Here is a 14,292-nt window from a genome sequence, read left to right on the forward strand (position 1 = left end):
ATGAAGGTTACTAGTCCTACAATGAGCCAGTCCGGTGGAGGGGCTGCCTCCTTTCAGCCTCCGGACTTGCTGGAGCTTTTCTTGCAGGAACCTTAGCCTTTGGATGTTAGCCTAACCACAAGGCTATTTGATGTCTATTCTTCTGCCTCTTCAGGTATTGGACATTTATCTCATCTGCTTTCAGAGCCATTGACCAGTTGTCCTTTCAACTATGCGTCCTTAAAACCTCCCATGCAGTGCTACAACTGTTGGAGGTGCAGGCATACACCACCTCGCTGCCCAAACAAATCTCTTGGGGCCACCTGCAGGAAAGAACCCCATGGAGCAGAGCATTACACATCTCCAGTCCAATGTACTAACTGCTCCAGTCTTCATTCTCCCTCAGGATAGGAGTCATCTTGTTTACCTGAGGGAGAAGATGATCCAGGGGATAGTAAGTAAACTAGTGTCCTCATCCTCAGATGGTGAAGTTCTTTTCAGACACATCCCCCATGGAGGTGAGCTGCTTAACTATATACCAGCCCTCCTGCCATTCTTAAATTTCCAGGAGTACCAGGAATCAACCCCCCCCCCCCCCCGCCCCCGAGAACAACAGCAAATAATGCTGACAGTTACACTATGGAGGTGGACATCCAGCAGATAAAGACCCTGGAAGTAATTGCCTACCAGGGCGCACGCAAGAGATTCAGTATTATGAATGCCTCCATTGAAGGCACAATCTTCATATCGTTAGCCACTGGCATGATACTGCCTAGCTCCTCATGTTTAAATGCTGTTAAAAGGCCTGGTGTTATACCAGCCATAAAATCTGTGCTACAAGTCGAAGTTTCTTCAGAGAACAACTCTGCTTAGAGTCAATGCCCAGAAGTGGGGACAGCCTCAGTTGTAGGCTTTTAAATGATATATTTAGTATTCTGAATCTGTGTGACCACCTGTAGTTTCAGGCAGATTAATACATTTTAAAATACCCATGCACCAGCAAATAATAGAACACTTTGGAATAACAATCTATGTAGATAAGAACCTGCCTAATAATTCGAATTCTTGAACTGCTAGGTATGAATTACTGGCAGTAAACAAGCTCTTTTTATTTCAGCTGTTGTTCACCACTGATGAAGTACTTGGTCAGAACATCTCTGGAGTAATCCTGTTCCACGAAACACTGTACCAGAAAGCTGATGACGGAGTTCCCTTCGTCGACCATTTGAAACAGCGTGGAATCATCCCCGGCATCAAGGTCGACAAGGGCGTTGTACCTTTGTTTGGCTCCGAGGATGAATGCACCACTCAGGGTAAGTATCGTTACCATTCCTGCTCTTCCCACTTCGCCCGCCCAGTACTTGATGCCACCTTGCCAAAAATACAATACCAGATCAGTTGAAACTACCGCACTTACTCCCGTAGATAAAATTTTTTTCTCTAAAAAACCCGAGTTTCAATCGGGGTACAAGATATATATTGTTGGCAGAAATAATAGAACGCAGTCAACTCTCGCACTTCCCATTTTATTGCAATGATGAATCATCAAATATAAACGGGAATTTAAAAAAAATTTATTGTATCAACCAAAAAAATACACATTTAGAGATCACTTTTCTATATACTGTAGTGTCTTCGATACACATTTTCTCCATTGAATTGGTAAGTTTTTTATGTCATCCTGATAGAAGAGGGACGTGTGCACAAACTCTTCTACACTTGCTTCATCATCAAACCCTTGTCCTCCTAGGTCTTGTTTGAGTGATCCAAACAAATGTGCGATAAATCTGGACTGTACAGAGAATGTTCCAGAGGTGCCCAGTGAATTTCCTCCAGTTTTTCCCGTGTTAAAACGGTAGTATGCGGCCTTACATTGTCATGGAGAAGAATGATGTTTCGGATCATTTGCGATACTCAGCTTTTATTTCATCCAAAAGGCAACAGTAATAGGCTGCATTAATTGTCCTTTGTTTGTGAAGAAAATCCACTGGCAAAACGCCCGCGGAGTCGCACAAAAAGGTTGCAAGCACATTTCAAACAGATGGATGTATTTTGGCTTTGCCAGACCTGCTTCGTCTCTTCGCTGCCACTGCATGCTTGCTTCTTTTGACTCTGGGGTGTAATGATGCACCCCAGTTTCATCACAGGTCACAATACGACACAGGAAATCCTCTCCTTCCTCCTTGCAGAGACGCATGAGTCTCTGACAAACTTGCTATTGTAAATTTTTTTCTTCCTGGTTACGGAGACGAGGAACCCAACTGGCAGACAATTTTCTGAAATGAAGTTCATCTCGGATGATGATTTGAACACTTCCTTAACTTATTCCTACGGCTAAAACGATTTGCGAAATTTGTATTCGCCGATCTTCAGCATTAATGTCATGAATGACAACAATGTTGTCTGCAGTGATACTTGCCTGCTGTCTCCTTTCATGAGGTTCATTTTCCACAGCTTCTCTTCCTGCCACTAATTTTTTAGCTCATACACTTGAGTCTGCAAAAGTGTTTCTTTCCCAAACTGTGTGCGTAGCCATCTCAAAATTTCAGAAGTTTTGGTGCCCTCTTTTGTGTGAAATTTGATAATAATGTGTTGTGCAACAGACATGTGCACCTCTTACTCACTCATGGCGTGCTGAAGCAGCCCATCTCTCCACCATCGTTCGTGTGCGCAAACCCTTTCTCCAGACACCCCCACCAACATTCTGGCAAAGCCCTGTCTCAGAATAATTACTAATAGCAGCGGTATATTCAAATTCCTGTTCATATTTGATCTGCCTTTGTAAGTCCAGTTTATTCATCAGCAATTTTTACGAGCATTTTACACAAATTAGCGAGAGTGTGTCACTATTCAAGGGAAGCCTGTAAAATATGTAACTCATTTCATTGTAACAAAAATTTTAGGCACCATACATTTTAAACTAGCAATTTTTTTTTTTTGCAAGACTGCTTCATTAATATGTATCAGCATGACAATTTTCTTCCACCAAGTCACTGGAGGCTGCGGTCTAGGGTGGTACAATTTGTGGACTGTGGTTGCACATTCAGACAAAGTACTTTACACCAAAATTACCAGAAGTGTCTTACTTGGAATAATTGAGGTATTGATCACGCTCCATGTCATACGGTGTCTGCATTTAAAGGATATCTGGTGACACATTTGATATTTACCCTACAAAATTAATTAAACCTCAGCCATAGACGCCTAAGAGAGATCCAGTTTACTCTGCCATTTAATAGGGCTAGAGTAAAATGGAAGGTCGAAGTTGACGAGCAGATAGCCAGATGGTGTTAAATTAAAATGTCTGTACACGGTAGCTGAGGTCATACTATGATGGTGATGATTTTTTTTTTAATGGAAGTACCAGCTGGTACCAGCCAAGCTCCACACACTGCCACGCAAGGTTCCATTTGTTTCCGCTATGGACTGAGAACTCCATCCATTCACTCCACCATATGCAGGGTTTATAGACTTTCAAGAATTTTCATAGGTTATAAACTTCATGGTTCTGATCCGTATTGAACTGCAAGTACAATGTAATTATTAAATTAATGTAGTAATGGTCCACCTTTCAATACTATAATATGTAATATTCTAAATTACATTAATTAGGGACTAGTTTCGGCCTGGGCTGGCCATCTTCAGCCTTAATGTAAAACACCTAATAACTAAACAAATGTACATGCACACAATTGACATAAAAACAAATGAAAACAAATATATACAAAGTGACATTAAAAACTGGGATGGAATATGAATAAATTTGAAAATGAACTAGGTTCTAACATCTTCAGTATGTTCATCATTGAGAATAATTTCAAGTATTAAGTATTAATTTATATACACAGAACTGTTAGTTCTAATACTGCTGATCATTTCAATAGGAACTGGTAAATGTTGATCCTGTAGTTTGTCATCAAATCTATATGTGTGGTGTTAGCTATATGTAATCCATTGGACACTGCTGTAAATAACCACTAGCTGGCAGGTAACTGTTAGATGTTGTTTCATCTTCAATCAAAATAATAAATGAGATGCTCTCATGGTACTTGTTAAATCTTGCTGAAATGTTGTTGGACATTGTCAGGACAGCACATGAAGATGCGGTTAATTAAACCACACACATATAGATTTGATGACAAACTACAGGATCAACATTTACCAGTTCCTATTGAAATGATCAGCAGTATTAGAACTAACAGTTCTGTGTATATAAATTAATACTTAATACTTGAAATTATTCTCAATGATGAACATACCGAAGATGTTAGAACCTAGTTCATTTTCAAATTTATTCATATTCCATCCCAGTTTGTAATGTCACTTTGTATATATTTGTTTTCATTTGTTTTTATGTCAATTGTGTGCATGTACATTTGTTTAGTTATTAGGTGTTTTACATTAAGGCTGAAGATGGCCAGCCCAGGGCGAAACTAGTCCCTAATTAATGGAATTTAGAATATTACATATTATAGTATTGAAAGGTGGACCATTACTACATTAATTTAATAATTACATTTCAAGAATTTGTTTATATCCAGTCTGAATATATCTATTTCTGAACCCTTGCAATCTCCATTACAATTGGACTTTAAGCAGTAATATTACCCTCTGCGCCAGTGTCGCAAATATTTCACTCAACTGATACAAGTACAACTGAACTACAGAACTTACTAGAAACAATTTGATTATTGTACTCAGACTGTGAACGAAATTCCATACTTTTATAATTATTTTAATGTTCATTTATTATTCTCAAGGATTGTCATAAAATTGATGCAAAGTGCATTTGAAATACTATTCACAGAATTTACCGACAATATACGGGGGTTGGAACTTGAATAGTGGTAACACTGCTGTGAAGACGCTATGCAATGGAATCTAATATTGTCGCTGATAGCACACATTGGTTACATACCTACCTTACCTCAGAGCAAATGGACTCGCCCTTCCCACATCGCCTGCGTGCGCACAAGCGAGAGAAACACAGTCACTTGTGAGCTAGCGGTCTAACGTAACGTTGTCACAATGTTTTCCAAACAGGAACAACGGAGTTGGATCAAGATTGAATGTGCCAGAGGTCGAACAGCACGACAGTGTCATCAAGGTCTTCAAGAGGCTTGCGGGGAATCTGCGTTGCCTTACAGAACAGTGGCACATTGGGTAAAAGCCTCAACGATGGTCGGCAAACTGTGGCGGACATTCATCGGGCAGGTCGTCCTACGAGTGAAGAAGAATTGCATGCTCTTGCCGCGTTACTGGACAGTGATCGAAACCAGATGATTTGTGAGCATTCGCTTCAGAACGGTTGCAGAGATTCGACAGGCAGTAGACCGCTCCATTTGTACCATCAACAGAACAGGCTCTGCTAAAGGCTGGCAACGGGTTATACACAACGCTGGTGACTACATTGAAAGACAGTAAAGGTTGCTAACATATAACTGTTTTTTATCTGTTGTAAATAAATGGTTGCCACTATTTAAGTTCCAACCTTCGTATGTACATATAACATTTTAATGACATTGTATACTTTTACTGTATCACGACATTTTAATATCCACTTCATGTATCTATCCATATATCATAATGTATGTCATTGTACTGTACATGTAGCTCTTAACACTAGTTTTATTACTTTATAAGAAGATACTGTTCAAGGACTCGACAATTAATGTGTACTCAATTAAGGCTGATGATGACCCCAAGTAGGGTCGAAACTAGCCTCTGGTAACACTTTGTGATGTAAATATTTTCATTGCAAGTAATGTAAAGTATTGAATAGGTGGAATAATGCAATATTTGTGAAATTAAATTAGATGTAAGGAACTTCATCTCGGATGCCGCCTGCAACCTTGACGAGTCTTTCTTAGTGAGGGTGCAGGTTTCAATACCATAGGTTAAGATTGGTATGAAGTACTGAATGAACATTACCAGCTTTGATTTTGTTGGTCTTCGGGATCCCAGAGAAGTGTTCGTACTTGCTGGTAAAAGTGAGAGCTCTTACACATTCTATTTGCCACCTCCTTTATGGCTAGTGTGTCTCGGGATATTACACTGCCGAGGTATGTAAAGCTTTCCACACTTTCTAGTGGATGTTTCCTAGAATGATGTTCGCTGGTTGTCCCTCTCTTTATTGCCATCACTACTGTTTTGAGTTCGCTTATCTTGAGATTGAACTCCTGGAACTTAACCTTCCATTCATTGAGTCTCGACTGTACTTGTTCCTTAGTTTCTCCCCAGATCATAACATCAGCAAAGGCCATCGCATTTAGTTCACCAGAGGTTTTCTTGATGTTCTTCATTGTATCATCCATGATGGTGATAAACAATAATGGGGTTAGTGCACTGCCTTGCTGGACTCCACTTTCGGTCTTGAACCAGGATGAATGTCAATCACCCAATTGCTCACAGCTGGTACAGTTCTCATATAGCATCTGAACTTTCCTCACCAGTCCCTTTGGCACATTCCTTTTTCTTAGGCATTCCCATATCTTCTCTCTTGCAATGCTGCCATATGTCTTCTCAATGTCAAGAAAAACCATAAACAGATCTTTGCCCTTTTCCCAATATTTTTCCATTAACATACGGACACTGAAGATTAGGTCTGTTGTGGACATGTTAGGCCTGAAGCCATACTGTTCCTCTTCAAACTGTGGCTCTAAGATGACTCGCAATCTGCTCTCTAAGATTTTCTCAAGAATCTTAAGCCCATGCGATTTCCTTTCTTAAACAGGGGGATAATGACACCCTTGCTCCAATCAGTAGGTATCTCGCCATCTTTCCAAACTGCATTGAGCACTCTGTGTAGCCACTGTAAACCCTGGACTCCTGCTGCTTTAATCATGTCCGTGCTGACTTCATCGATTCCTGGGGATTTCCCTTGCGGCATATTCTTAAGGGCTGTTTCTGATTCTGCCCATGTAATGGGAGGTACCTCTGTGCAGGTTTCAATAGCTGGTTCTTTTGTTCTCTGATCTGCTTCTGTCCTGTTCAGTAGGTGATCAAAATGATTCCTCAGAACCTTTCTGATGTCCTTTTTCCTGGCCAGGTTTCCATTAGGATCTTCAATTGCTTTGATGGTTTCAAATGAATTCCTTTTGTTTTTGATCACTCTGAACAATAGTTTCATATTGCCTCTGCTGTCTTCGTTCAGTTTTTTAGTAAATTTCTGCCAGCACTTTATCTTCTCCTCTTCTACTACTCTTTCAATTCTCAGTTTCTTGTCCCGGTAAACTTGTTCGAGGTCTCTGATCTCCCCTCGTCCTTACCTGTTCTGGCTTGGATTTCTCTCTGTATCATTCTTTTTGTGGCATGTTCCTTTCCTTTATTGAAGATCTTACTCTCTCATTCCACCAGGGTGTCTCTTTTTTTCCTTGCTCTCGCACTTACCTTCCCGCAAACCTCTATTGCTTCTTTTATCAAGGTGTTTTTAAATCTTGTCCACTCTACCTCACCACTCGCCACTTCTTCTATACGGGTCGGTCCTTTTTCCAATCTGTTTTAGTTCCCACACCTTAATCTTAGATAATTTCCTGGTTATTATCTTTGGTACATTGTCTTTCAGATCTGCTACTAATAACCGGTGGTCATTATTGAGGTTCTCACTTGGAATCACCTTGACATCAGTCACAAGTCTACTTCTTTCTTTATCTGTAATGACGTAGTCAATGACCGTCTTGCTCTTTCCATCCCAGCTGTAATGGGTAATCTTGTGACTGACTCTTTTGTTGAACCAACTGTTTTTTACTACCAAACAGTTTCTTATGCAGAAGTCTAGGAGATGTTCGCCTTCTGAATTCCTTCTCCCATAGTCATGTGGTCCCATCACCTTCTCATAGCCATTCCTCTCTGTCCCGAGCTGTGCATTGAAGTCCCCGATGATGATTGCCCTCTCTTTACTGATGATCTGTTCTAGGTCTTCGAGAAACTTGTTCTTTTCATTTTGATTGCAGCTCGTCTGATGGGCGTACACTTGCACCAGTGTCAGCTTCTCTTTCCCAAGGTGAACTGTTGCCTTTATTATCCTCTCACTGATGTACTGGATCTCTGTAATACCATCTAACTCCTTAGACAATATCAATCCTACTCCATTTCTCATCTCTCTGTTGTTACCATTCCAGTAGAGGGTATAGTTTTTCATCAACTCTTTCTTCCCTTTACCTTTCCATTTAGTTTCACTGATTCCTAGGAGTGATATTTTCCTTCTCTCCATGATATTCACTAACTCTTCACATTTCCCAGTCAAACTCAGTACATTGATTGTTCCTATTCAAGTGTGTTGTCTTCTCTGGGGTTGTTGCACAATCGCAAGGCTTGGTGGGAAGACCCAAGAACCCACTGGATGGACATTGCAGATCGGGGAAGGACACTGGAGGACGTCGTTAACAACAGAATGTATCCCAACAAAACAGAATGGAAGAGCTCGCCAACAATACCTGGGAAAATGGAACTGTAAAATGATGATGATGCTTCATTAAAAATGGTATAATAGCACAATTAAATAATCTTTGAGAGATTTGTTTACAAATTTTGAAATTACTGGCACCAACAATAGGATAACTACCAACCACCACTGGTGAATCCCCCCCAGTTTAGGAGGAAAATTAAAGATGTATTTGTGTCAAAAAGAAAACGAGTAATGTTGTGTATTTTCCTGTTTCATAGCCTAGAGCTTAGTTTCATTAAATATCCTTAAGCAATAATTTATTTGTTGTTGTTGTTCAGGACTCGACGATCTAGCCCAGCGGTGTGCACAGTATAAGAAAGATGGCTGTCATTTCGCCAAGTGGCGTTGTGTGCTCAAGATTAAGCGCAACACTCCATCCTACCAGGCCATCATGGAGAATGCTAACGTGTTGGCACGTTATGCTTCCATCTGTCAAGCTAATCGCATTGTACCCATTGTGGAGCCTGAGGTGAGCACAAGTACTGTATTTACATTCTTCTTCCTGACTTAAATAATATCTCCTCTTTCCTAACCTTGTACTGTACTGATTCAATTTTATACCCTTCAGAGCAATCCATTAACTGTACATTTCCATTATCTCCCACCCCCATCAAGAACTTATTTTTCCATGGGGTCCAGACCCTCTCCGGGAATTTTCTCAGTGCTATGTAAAATTTGATGCAGGCTTATTTGTGAATTTTTACGTTGCAAGCAGAAGTCACTAGCTGATCAACATCCACTAGAATTGACAATGTCTGTACAATTAAATAATATGTAATCATACAATATATTGAAATTGTAACATAACTGTATTCCGATCTATACGGTCACCCTCACTGAAGGATGACGATTTATTTCTTTAATAAATTTCTCTGTCTAAATATTTAATTTATACAATGACTTAAAAATTATTATAAACTTCAGTAAGCGTGTACGAGCCGGACAGGAGTTAAACACCCTACCTTTTTGTTTGTTGTTCAGATATGCAAATAAGAAATAGTATCATCAGATTAACAAATAGTCCTATTTAAATCCCTTACTGCAGGTGCCAAATAATGATGATAATAATAATAATAATAATAATAATAATAATAATAATAATAATAATAATAATAATAATAATAATAATAATAATAATTCATCTGCTTTTCCCACACCTTGTGGGGTCGCGGGTGCGAACTGTGCTGTACGTGAGAATTTGGCCCCTTTTACAGCCGGATGCCCTTCCTGACGCCAACCCTGTATGGAGGGAGGGATGTGATCACTATTGCGTGTTTCTGTGGTGGTTCGTAGTGTGGTGTGTTTATCTGAATATGAAGAGGAAAGTGTTGGGACAAACAGAAACAACCAGTCCCCGGGCCAGAAGAAATAATCACATGCAATTAAAATCCCCGACTTGGCTGGGACCCTCTGAACCGAAGGCCTCTACGCTGACCGTTCATCCAAGGAGTCGGACATTATTATTGTTGTTTCTTGCGAACTGGCCAAACTTAGGACCACGCCAATACCACTTCACTTCCTTCTTATCATCCCTTCTTCCTTCCTCTTTCTCCACAGTGCCTTCATACTTTCAGAATGTTGCATTCTTCTCTCTTCGGTCCATCTTCCCCCTCTGCACTCTTTCTTTTCTTCCACAAGAACTTTTATGTTGGAAAGTCTTTATCTGAATTGGTCTCTATCACAACATTCTTCATCTACAATTCCTAACTTCTTGAGTTCTTCCTTCATCTGCTTGGCATATAACCCCTGGCTCTTCAAGTAGTATATTTTATTAAAAATTTGTTTATTTAACCTTGCTGGGTCCATTCTGACCATGTGTCCATAGAATCGCAACCGTCTTTTCCTTATTGTTGTTTCCAGGTCTTCTGCTCTTTTGTATATCTCCTTATTTGATCGTAATCTGTAGTTTCCCTCTACCACCCTTGGGCCGTAAATCCTCCTTAATATTCTCCTTTCATTCTTTAGTAGTTTTTCAAGGTTTGTTAGTGTTACTGTTTCCACTCTATACAGAATGTAATATCATTTTTGATCAGATCCTGGTCAGATCCAATGCATTCTCCAAGGCCACCAGTAAGATCCGAACCCACAACATCCCGATTTCACGTCCGATTGGTCATTTTTGTTCTGTACTCAACATTAGGGACGGGCGATATTTCAGGAATTGTGATTTTTTTTTTGCACTGATATCTAAAAATCACTAGTCATGACTGTTACTTCCAACGCTGTCACTGTGATCAGCCGTTGATTTCAAGGTTTCACTCCAATGTTATTGCCGCGTGCCCTCATATACCGACCTCATGAATGTTACTGCACAAACTCAGACTGTCATCAGTCGTGATATTACAACATTTCCTGATGTAACGGTATCCACACGAAGCGATGTGATCAAGGAACATCACCATAATTGCCAACCTATGAACCTTTATAATTTAATTGTCTTTAAGGTAATAATATTATTGTAAGTATAAAGTATTTATAAAAATTGAGCACATTCCTTCCTAACATAAAAATAACTTATACCTCGTCATCGCTGGTAACATCACTTTTAGGAAATTGCCATGTTGACTCATAGTGTGGTATTATTTTTAAATGCGCATACAGATTGCATCGTGGTTCACAGGACTCTCCTAGAATACTAACAAACGTGTATAAATAGTATTTCATTAGCATTTTTAGTGGTGATTTATGTATTTTATTTGCTCTCTTTTATAATAATTCAGTTTCTTTAAACAAGTAACTTTTTACTTTTGGATCATATGATGCTTCTATACTTGCTGAAGTGATTACTGATTTTGTATCTATAAAATAGGGAATGCTACAGTGGTTACCCTAATCTTAACTTAGAATACAGTTATCCATCAATATATTCTTCACTTGTGCCAGGTTGAATTTCATTTTCTAGCACATACCAAATAATCTGTTATGATACAGAACAGTACCATTACCAGCGTTGGCCCTACCTTTTCTTTTTTTGGGACATATTGGTTTTCAGCATGTCCAAAAAACCAAACGTAGATGCAAAAAATTATTATATTTGTATGCCTAAAAGCCAGCCCCCGTGGTGTAGGGGTAGCGTGCCTGCCTCTCGCCCGGAGGCCCCGGGTTCGATTCCTGGCCAGGTCAGGGATTTTTCTCTTGACCTGAGGGCTGGTTCGAGGTCCACTCAACCTACGTGATTAGAAATGAGGAGCTATCTGATGGTGAGATGGCGGCCCCAGTCTCAAAAGCCCAGAACAACGGCCGAGAGAATGCATCATGCTGACCACACAGTCCCTCATAATCTGCAGGCCTTCGGGCTGAGCAGTGGTTGCTGGGCAGGCCAAAGCCCTTTCAAGGGCGTTAAGTGCCGTGCGCGGGGGGGGGAGAGGTATGCCTAAAAGTAAATTAGCAACGGCCGTATTCTTTACTGCAACCAAAATGCAGGCTGTCTATATATAAGACCTTAGATGGCTGATTTTCTCATTTACACACTTAGTCACAATAACAAGGCCCTCTCATGATCACAAGCTACAAATAACAAGCAGTATGAGCGGTCCAGTGATTGTGATCACACGTGACTGTTAAAAATCACTGATATCAGAAAATCACGGTATCAAATAACACTGTGATTATAAACCACAATGAAGCTCATCACTATACTGAACATCTTGTCAACACGTACTATATGTATAGAACACGACCTAATTGGTTGAACGTTTATTTTGATTACAGTGTGGCCATGAAAATTCAATATTCGTTTCTGAAATCCACTGAATAGTTCATTGTAAAGCGAGAGATATTTGAAAGTGTGCATTTTGCTTGCAACAGGTGCTTCCTGATGGAGAACACGACCTGGACCGCGCACAGAAGGTGACGGAGACTGTGTTGGCTGCGGTCTACAAAGCTCTCAATGACCACCACGTGTACCTGGAGGGGACTCTGCTGAAACCTAACATGGTGACGGCTGGTCAGTCCTGTACCACAAAGTACACTGCCGAGGACATTGCTGCTGCTACTGTGACCGCCCTTAATCGTACCGTGCCTGCAGCCGTGGCTGGTGAGTAGTTTCTTCAGTATTCATTGAGATACCCCGATTTAATTTTGCGGGCTAATATATTGTTACTTCCAGTTAGATCCAGTCCTAAGTAACAAAGAAAAGGATTGTTTGTCCAAGATGTTTGGTATCAATCAATCAGTCAATCAATAAATCATCACCGGGAGAGTTAGCTATGAGTTAGCTGTGAGCTTGCATCCGGGAGATAGTCAAATCGCACTGTCGGCAGCCCTGAAGATGGTTTTCCGTGGTTTCCCATTTTCACTCCAGGCAAATGCTGAGACTATACCTTAATTAAGGCCATGGCTGTTTCCTTTCCACTCCTAGGCCTTTCCTATCCCATCGTCGCCATACGACCTATCTGTGTCGGTGCGATGAAAAGGAAAAAACCCATCAAAGATCTGCATTTAGGGCTGTTGCCCAAGTGGCAGATTCCCTATCAATTGTTTACCTACCTTCCGCTTAGACGTTTTCAAAAAACTTGGAAATTTATTGAACATTACCCTTGATAATGCATTCTAATCCCTTACTCCTCATCCTATAAATGAATATTGTCCTCTTGAAATCCGACTTTTTCTTCATATTATGATCTTTCCTACTTTGAAAAGCACTGCTCAAGCTTATTCATATACTGCCATTCCACACCAACTCTCCTATGACAGGTCGAAATATGCCACATATTCAATACTACATGTGATTTGTTAATTACACATCAGGACTAGTTTCATATGACATACCACGTAATTGAGCATCTTGTCTCCTTACTCCCAAGTCTTCCCAGCCCAAAGTTTGCAATATTTTCGTAACACTACTCCTTTGTCGGAAATCGCCCAGAACAAATCGTGCTGCTTTCCTTTGAATCTATTCCTGTTCTCTTATGAAGTAGTCTTGGTGAGGAACCGTACTCTAATTGGGGTCTTACCAGAGACTTATACGCCCTCTCCTTCGCGTCCTTATACACCTTCTAAATACTCTCATAACCATGAGCAGAAATTTGTAACCTTTCTTAACAACCTCGTTAATGTGATTAACCTCAACGAAGACCATTCATTATATTAATACCTAGGTACTTACAGTGTTCATGAGGTACTATCTTCACAGTAATTAGAACTGAAAGGACTTTTTCTATTGGTAAAATGTACAGCTTCATTTCACATTTACTACCACAACATTTTTGTATAGTAGTTTGTTAGTTGCTTGCCTCCTATATTCTAGTATATTTGGTTGGGCTTGAATGTGATCAACCATGCCAGTAGATTCAATTTTTTTTTTATACAACCTCTTTTTAGGGCAGATTCTTAATTGACACACTTAGAAGACAAGAGGTACAAGTGACAAAAACCTGATTTGGAGAAAATTAAGTTTAATGAGAAAATAAAATAAAATTCCACAAATATTTGATAATTCTTTTGAGACTCTATTTATGTTACCGTACTTATTCTTGTGTGTAGTTACCTAGAAAATGTGAAATCATTAAATATAAACAGTAGTCAGTTACTGGACCTTTTTTGGCAGGAAGAGTGACTTGTCCTCAAAGCATTATGTTGAATACGTTATTTTAAAAAAAATTAAAAAACCCACGAAAGTCTTTATTATTACTGCAAATTACAACCGTCACAAAAGAAAACCTCATAAGATCAATGATAGACAAAGAGGCGCAGAACTACCTTCATTTTTTCTTCTTTAAGAATGTTAATCAGTCAGTCACTACTGATCTGCATTTAGGGCAGTTGCCCAAGTGTCAGATTCCCTATCTGTTGCTTACGTAGTCTTTTCTTAAATAATCGCAAAGAATTTGGAAATGTACTGAACATCTCTCTTGGTAAATTATTCC

At 39.8% G+C, this 14,292-nt stretch overlaps 1 protein-coding gene across 5 annotated transcripts in view; it reads left to right on the plus strand.

Moving 5' to 3' along the window:
• The window catches only part of Ald1 (fructose-bisphosphate aldolase), a 248,565-nt gene that overhangs the window by 218,135 nt on the left and 16,138 nt on the right, over positions 1–14,292 (plus strand). For all 5 annotated transcript variants that reach the window (XR_010861712.2, XR_010861715.2, XR_010861713.2 and 2 more), the window contains exons 3-5: positions 1,097–1,292; positions 8,704–8,894; positions 12,233–12,461. Coding sequence is in view for 1 of the 5 variants with exons in the window: in XM_067158889.2 (XP_067014990.1) it covers positions 1,097–1,292; positions 8,704–8,894; positions 12,233–12,461 (616 nt within the window). In the remaining 4 variants the exon portion in view is untranslated. The remainder of the gene's footprint in view (positions 1–1,096; positions 1,293–8,703; positions 8,895–12,232; positions 12,462–14,292) is intronic.

Source organism: Anabrus simplex, chromosome X (genome assembly GCF_040414725.1).
Source record: "Anabrus simplex isolate iqAnaSimp1 chromosome X, ASM4041472v1, whole genome shotgun sequence".
Classification (NCBI taxonomy): domain Eukaryota; kingdom Metazoa; phylum Arthropoda; class Insecta; order Orthoptera; family Tettigoniidae; genus Anabrus; species Anabrus simplex.